Consider the following 8,245-nt stretch of genomic DNA (forward strand, 5'->3'; position numbering starts at 1 on the left):
GAGTTCCCTTTTCATTTTTGTGTTATTATATTTTAAAAAATTATTATTGTTCCGTATGTGTTTCAAAATGTCTTTTAAATTACTAACAACAAATATGAAAGATTAAGTGCAACGTTGTAACAAATTTCATTTCCGTCCAAGTTAAGAATGATATGACTCATGGAAAACTGCGCGAACGAACATAAACAGTGGCGTAATCGTCCATTATCGACCGACTCCAGACCGATTTTGAATTTGTAAACTGTCATTGCAATGGACAGTTGACATTGTGCTCCGGAGGAAACAATTTGTATCACTCTTGCTACGGATATAATTCTGGAATTTTTTGCATACCTTTTTAATACGTATTTAATTGCGGCTCGCAAAAAATTTTGAATTTTGAAAAATGGCTCAGACTATCAAGAAGCTTGGCCACCCCTGCTCTATACAGTAGCATAACAGGGAGAACAGTCTACCCTGAGCAGCACTTTTGGTCTACTGCAACAAAACGGAAAGTTTTTTTCTGTTGGGATATAGAAGGACACAAGGTGCCAAACAATTTTATTTATCCACAAAAACACAATTCAATATAGCAACTTTCAAAGACTATTTCCTTGAAGATTGCCTTACTGACTATCATACCTATTTAAGCTCTTATGTGCTTAATTAAAAACAACACTAGTAACAGTGTCCTAATTTTTTTGACAGGATTTTCCCTATGACTAAATATCTTTTTCACCTTTTCTCTATATGTGTTTGATGTATATTATGTTGTTTTTTTCTGTGGAAGTGCCAAACTCAAGGATTGTCCTGGGCAGCACAAACCCTATCTATGTGACTGCCTCTATAGTAAGATTCTAGCTCTGAGGAAGTAGCAAACTCCAGATTGCATTCATCTCCTAGAAAATCAATATTAATATTTTAAGCTTAAAATTTTGGTTTTTTTTCAGTAACTTACATCACACAAGAAACTCTTTTTGATATAAACTTCCTTAAGAGTTCCTTGAGTAATATAAGTTACTGAAAAAAAAACAACAAAATTTTAGGCTTAAAAAAATCCACAGAAACTGGTAATGAAAACAATCAATATAAATATTATTGTGAAAAAGCTTATTAGTTGCTTTGAAGTAAATGATAATGAATAAGATTATTCATCTATCAAGAGACCACCTTCCATACTTTTTCCAGCAAACAATTTTATTATAAAACAAATGTGCTTGGCCTCGTTTAAGGGTCTGCATCAGGTTTTCAAACAAAAAGCAAAGTGTTCCAAATTACATCATTCTATCATTTAAAATGCTGTAATTTGTTTTAATATATACAATGGGGCAGAAACAATTTTTAAAAACAATATAAAACTAAAATTGTTTTTAAGATTGTTGTTGATTTGTTTTACTCTTCAACTGCCTTTTATCAGTGACTAACAGCAGAAAAATTTTTATTTTATTATTATTATTATTTTTTATTTTTTATTTTTTTCAAAACAAGCTATGCATTTTGGGTAGTTTTACAAAAAGTTCTTTTACACTTTTCTTCAAGGCTTTTTTACAAATTTTCCAATAAATGATGTTCGATCAGAAAATTTGTAAAAAAACCTTGAGGAAGAGTATAAAAGAAGTTTTTGTAAAACCACCTGAAAGGCATGGCTTATTTTAAAAATAAAAATAATATTTTTCTGCTCTGCGTTTCCTTAGTTCTTTGTCTCTGATAAAAGGCAGTCAAGGAATAAAACAAACCAACAATTGTAAGGTTTTAGTTTTATTGTTTTTAAATGTTATAATTCATTTTTTTTGTTCAAAACCTGTTGCAAGCCCCTAAATGAGACCAAAAACATTTTGTGTTATAATAAAATTGTATGCTGAAAAAGTAAGAAAGGTGGTCTCTTGTTGATTATAAGAAAGTTTCAGCTTCTGAGAAGTCTTCACTTGATTATTAACTGAACAATCATGTTTCAGACCGTTGTAACCTGCCATTATCATAATGGATTATTTATTATTTTCAAAGGAGTTATAAACTTCATTGCAGAAATGACAAACAAGATGCAATTTATGATATTAGTTTAATTTTCCGAAAACCTATGTTTTAAATTATAAAAAATGATAAATATTAATAGAATAAATTTTTAAACAATAAATAAAAATGCATAATGTGAAATACAAAATAAAAATAACCTTACGTTCATTAACTTTTTGCGCCATTTGAATTACAACATCTATTTATAATACATTCCTACACGTGATTCCTAACTCATTCCTCCATCATTTTGTTTACGATCATAATACGACCTCTAGTATCAACTAAAGTATAAACAATAATAAATAATAACTTTTTCAAAAGATAAAATTAATAATAATATATTGCATTATAAAATAACTTTATTATAATTTTAAACTATTAACTATAAACAATGAAGTTTTTCCATTCTGTGGGCACTTTTTTTTTAAACTCTTTCTGCCCTGTGGGCACTAAGATGGCCTCTTATAGCAGGCCCATTGTGGGTTCGGCCAGGCCCACAATGGGACGACCGGGTGGTGAGGGACGGGGCCCGACATATCCGAACGGACCACCCCCGAAAAATTCCTGGGGATTCCTTGATCCGTCCGGATTCGATCCCGGGTCCCCCAGAGCGGTGGGCTGCCACCTTGACCGCTCGGCCTTATTCTGTGGACACTAAGAGATATGAAGTTTCCACTACATATTGATCCATCGGGATTTGATCCCGGTCTCTCCAAAGTTGTAGGCTGATACCTTAACTTCTCAGCCATCTGGCTATAAAATACACGATGGATGGCCAAACAACCTACCATTTAAGGACGGATGACCAAGCGGTCAAGGTGGCAGCCTACCGCTCTGGGGGACCCGCGATCGAACCGAACGAAAACTCTCCAGAAATTTTTCGAGGGATGGTTCGATCGAATATGTGGTCCCCGTCCCTCACCATCCGACTGCCCCGTTATGGGCCTGACATATAATGGGCTTTCTAAAAAAGGCCCACTTATGCCCACGGGACGGAAAGAGTTTAAATGATAATAATAATATAAAATATTTTACTGCTTAAATCATCAGAAAATATTTATATGATTTATAAAATAAAAATAAATTCTATTAATAATATCTGTTCAATGTCGACATTGAATAAATATTTTTAAATGTTGCACAATCGGATAGCTGTTTACAAAGTGGGACATAGGAACGTGTTTATAACAAGTTTTGTGGTCACTGCACTATTACAATAATTCCTTTGTTACAATGTAGCGATAAGAGAATTGTTCGCATCAAAGTCACCTTATCTATTTTGATATTATCACACTTCGCTTACGTGAAATATTAAATTATTTCACGTGTTTACAATTGATGTTTATTTTAAGAAAAGTGTTACAAGTCAGATAAACGTAAATCGGTCAGTAGATTAACCGAATAAAAAATTATTTTTAATTTGATTTATTATATTTAATTTTCTCGTAATGAGTCATATTTTATATATTTTTACTTGGAAGATTGGTTATGATTTTTTTATTTTATTGAAAATTTCAAGCGATTATTTAATAGCTGCAAGCCAGAGAGGCCTTGCTTATGTCCATGTCTGTAACAAAAAAGAAGGCCCATTTCTCGTCAAAGGCATAAAATATATAAATAAATTCGATAAAAACAAATTTCTACTTACTACTTATCAAAAGAAACATAATTTGTATCGTGTTTCTGATATAAAAGATTAAATTTGGAGTCCGCCTTCATTCGGAACCCGAGATAAGTTCTCCTGTTAGATGTCCATAATGTTCATAAACTGGATCTAGTTTCAAGCTATTTGTCTATTTATTTCTTGGACTAAATGTGACTTTTATATATGAATAGAATGCCGTTTTTTGTTCATTATTACAAACTGAATTTTAATCGAAGTTTAGCCATTATCGAAGACAGTTTGATTAGTCGTAATGAATAGAATTATAAGTGATGTATATTTTAAAATAAAAAGATCAAAGCAGTACTAAAAGTTCTACGACAATTTCTTCATTTATAAGTTATAATTCGTTTCTGATTTGTTAAACAAATTAACTTAATTTAAAGATAGTACATGAAATAATCATTCTTTAATAAAATAAATGATAGGCGCTCTTTCTGTTCTGTGGTCACTAAGAGGCATTTTTATCAAGCTAGACCAGGGGTCGCCAAACTTTTTTCATCGTCGACCCCCTGCAACTTTTCGAAACCTCACATCGACTCCACCAAAAAGTTTGTGTTACAAGCAAAAACAAACAGCGCTTACTATTTTAATATATATCTTTTAATTTTATATTTTTTACATTTATTGCACAGTATTGTACTGTACAATACATATGTTAATAATAATTTTTTGTAACTGACAATCAATAAGATGGATAAGCTTGATAATCCTTAGCAAGATTAGCAATATTCGGTTCAAAATTTATAAGTTTTAGTCTTTTCATCGACCCCCCAATAATGTCATATCGACCCCTACGGGTCGATATAGACCACTTTGGCGACCCCTGAGCTAGACCTACAATAAAGCGGACGGTGGTGAAGGACGGGGCCAGACATATCCGGAACGGACCACCCACGCGAAAAATACCTGGGAATTTTCGACTCCGGGTTCCCAAGAGTGGTAAGCTGACACCTTATCCGCTCGGCCATCTAGCCACAGAATAATTATCTGAATAATCGTAGACGTAAAATACAGGGTATGCCATTAGTCTAGAATCATAAGAGTTATGTAGTCTATGTTTATTCTCTTACGGGTAAAACATGTTTCTGAATAAGGAGGAACAATTTCAAGTTATCTTGATAGTTGTCAAAAACAAACTGTCCCCGTTTTTGACCCTCTGTTTCCCGACAAGGAAGCGTCACTGGTTTTGTTCTTGAGAGGGAAACTTGTCCCCGTCTGTCTCCGTTTCCTTGTGGTTACTGTAATATTGTCGCAGTCAATTTTTGTTTGTTTGTTTAATTTAAGTTATGGCAACGCAACACTTGGGCGATCTGCCTAGAGGGAATGCCTTCCGGGAGGTCTTTTAAGGGAAACTGGCCCCTATTTAGGCGTTACAGACGTGGAGAAAACCCGGAAAACTCCTCATGGCCAGACCGTCCGAGCGAGGCGCAAACCCATGACCGAACTCCCAGTGTTCAGGGTACGAAGACCGCTCGGCCACTGGTGGGCCTAGTCAATTTTTCCACTAGAAGATGTATCCAATGTTTTCAGAGTTGCATGTAATTTTTTATGAAGTAATCAATTTTTGTGGAAATGCCAAGAAGGAGCCAAATTCAAAGAGGGCAGAACATAGAAAAAACGTGCCAAAAGTTTATAGCTATAAACTTTATTGGAGGACAGCTGTTTGATTGAAGTGAACGAGCTCAATCAAAATTAAAATGTTTAGGTCTCAGTCATGTGTATGTACTGTACAGTACCAATTTGACTGTACTTACACAACCTGCAAAGCATATGCGAAGCAGATTAATTAAAAGAGGAGTACCTCAAGCCAGTAGCATTTAATGCTACAGGTCAGAGGGAGTGCTCCACTAAATGTAAAAAAAAAAAAAATGTACTTACATATGTAGGCTACTACTGCTCTAAAAAGTGACGAGTGACATGTGTCCCTGGATTTGCCGAAAAAAAATTTGGTCACCTTAGCTAGAGTGACCGTGTTGTTTATTACCTAAACCGTGACAGTTTTTAAAAGAGTGTGAAAATGAGTTTAAAAATAGCTAAACGTAGATTATATAAAAAATATGATTTATGTTTTGATCAATAAGTTGGTTATATTGCATATTTAGGCATCGAGAAATGAAAGTGTTTATTTGCAAAAATCGCATATATTCATCTGCCTCTGCTCCTGAACTTTATACTTAGGCCCAATCAACACACATCATATCAAATTTAAGCAGCAATCTGATCATTTTAAGTGTAACAACTTCATTAAAGTACTTTTTAGGAACCGAAATATTTTTACTACTTTTTCCATTCCATCTTCTCTCATAGATTCTATGGCTTCAGCCATGGATTCTGAAACCATATTAGTTTCTACTTTTTTTTCTTCTTCCTTCGTCTGTCATTGTGTTCAATCTAAACTTTTATCTAAAAATGCGATTAGCCAATTTCAAAATAATGTTCAAAAAGTGTGGGAACACATGGTAGACCAACTTAGGAAAACGAAATGTTTTGGAACAACGTGACATCGTGAATTGTTGTGTGTCAGATACAGTGTAGAAAAACCTCATAATCCGTTAGATTGTTTCTACCACTACATGTTAGTAATGAGAAACAAACTCTTACTTGTTTAGAAGTGAAACGCTGATGCCACAAGGTCACGTTTCAACAATTTCGTAGATAGCAAGAATAAAAATCCACTTTTCACAGAGGAGAAACCAAAACTGAGTAATAACGATTCCACGGGTTTATGACAAGATCGTGAAATATTTATTCCATTTAATACTAGTCTGCAACGCTCTTTCCGAAGTAACTTAGGAGATAGGGTCCGATTTGATGTTTTTCCTAAAATAATTTTTTTATCTAGAAGTACCATATTCATTTAATATACAAAATATATTTTTATAAATTAAATTAATAATTAAGACAAGCTTTAAAAAAATTTCAGTAATGAGTTTAAACTTTCCCAGCAACATTTAAAACTGCGTGTAGCGCCATCTGTTATGATATTTTATTAGAAACACTTTTTAATATTTTTAATTATTATAAAATGGCATAAAGCTTAATTATGAGGTTAAGGATGACTTTTATAAAAAAATAATATTGTAAATTCTATTGGTTCACTTGTTAAGCTGCTTCTTGCTCAGAAGTAGCCAATGAACAGTACAATAATGATAAAATATGCAAATTATTCTTAAGTTATTAATTCAGATTTGTCAATCTGAATTAATAACTTAAGTACAATTTGCATATTTTATNAAAAATTTACCAGATTTTTGTAACTCAATTATACTTTGTATTTTTATGTAAAAAGGAGTGAAAAATAAAGACTGTTTTTTCTGATAAGTTTTCTTAAATTTGCTGAACCAAGTCGTCGGTATAATAAGTCCTATTAATAAAATAAGTCTGAGTAGACATCTTAAATACTAAATATCATATGATTTATTATTTAAGTAAACCAGACGTTTTCTCTCTTTACTATGTTTCCATTTTCCAACAAGACAATGCTTGACCACACACACCAAGGATGTCAAAAGGACAGCCTTCACCATATTACCACACTTTCTTGACCTGCCTGTCTCCCAATTTCTCACTGAGCGAACATGCCTGTGATCATCTGGGACGCCAAATTGGACAGACTAGAAATTTGACCAAACAGTTCCATATGTAAAAATGTTTTTGAAAAGATCCAAAATAAATTCTAACAATTTAATATACAGGGTTGGCCAAAAGTCACTTCACAAAGGCAAGCTCTTTCTACTGTAAAGAGGAAAACGGGGGTCATTTAAAAGATATTATCTTTCATGTTTAGGCCAAAAACATCTCCAAGATATGTACATTATAATGTTAAAAAGAAACTTATAAAATAATTAAAAGTAAAAAATTATTTCATTTTTAAATGGTAAAGTGACTTTTGGCCCACCCTGTACATATTGTTCTAGCCTACACCAACACAATCCAAAAAAAATTAAGCACCAATAAAACTATTATCAACATTTCGGAGAAAAACAATGTGGTTTATAAATTTTCCTGTAGTTGTAACCACACTTATGTTGGTGAAACCAAAATAGTTAAAAATACACTTTAAAGAACACATCAATGCTATAAAATACAACCTTTTCAAGGTTGTATTTTATAGCATTGATGTGTTCTTTAAAGTGATGTCTCCACTGTCACTAAACACTGTGTATTCCATAATTGCAATATTAATAAAAATTTGTAAAAAAAACTTAAAAAGCAAAAGAAATACTACCAAACACAAATTATACAAACATTTAGAAATGATCAAAATCCACAGTCCACTCATCCTTAAACAAACACAAATAAAGTGAATTCACACATTAAAGCAAATTTTGCTATTGCCCTGGCAAAATGCCATTGTCACAATGTTAACTTTCATGGGATAAAGAGAACAAAAATTTTACTAGAATTCATTAAAGCAAACTGTAAATTACTTTCAAACCCCAAGAAATATTCTTATTTCAAACTAGCTTACCCGTCGCGCATTGCTGCAATCTCAGAAGAAAGGAAATTCAAGCAAACTCATTATGATAAAATTCAATTTACATTTTATCATTTTTATTGAAACTTATTATTATTAATTTTCAT

The 8,245-nt window shown here is 32.6% G+C and overlaps 1 protein-coding gene across 1 annotated transcript in view; it reads right to left on the reverse strand.

The window, feature by feature from the left end:
- The window catches only part of LOC111621323 (ribonuclease P protein subunit p25-like protein), a 28,946-nt gene extending 22,588 nt beyond the window's left edge, over positions 1 to 6,358 (reverse strand). Inside the window, exons 1-2 of the mRNA XM_023363416.1 lie at positions 6,263 to 6,358; positions 2,156 to 2,276 (exon numbers count right to left, since the gene is read on the reverse strand). Coding sequence (XP_023219184.1) covers positions 2,156 to 2,177 — 22 coding nt within the window. The 5' untranslated portion in view covers positions 2,178 to 2,276; positions 6,263 to 6,358. The remainder of the gene's footprint in view (positions 1 to 2,155; positions 2,277 to 6,262) is intronic.
- Between the last annotated feature and the right edge of the window lie 1,887 nt (positions 6,359 to 8,245).

This window comes from Centruroides sculpturatus, unplaced genomic scaffold (genome assembly GCF_000671375.1).
Source record: "Centruroides sculpturatus isolate CEXI.00-Female unplaced genomic scaffold, Cexi_2.0 scaffold98, whole genome shotgun sequence".
Lineage (NCBI taxonomy): Eukaryota > Metazoa > Arthropoda > Arachnida > Scorpiones > Buthidae > Centruroides > Centruroides sculpturatus.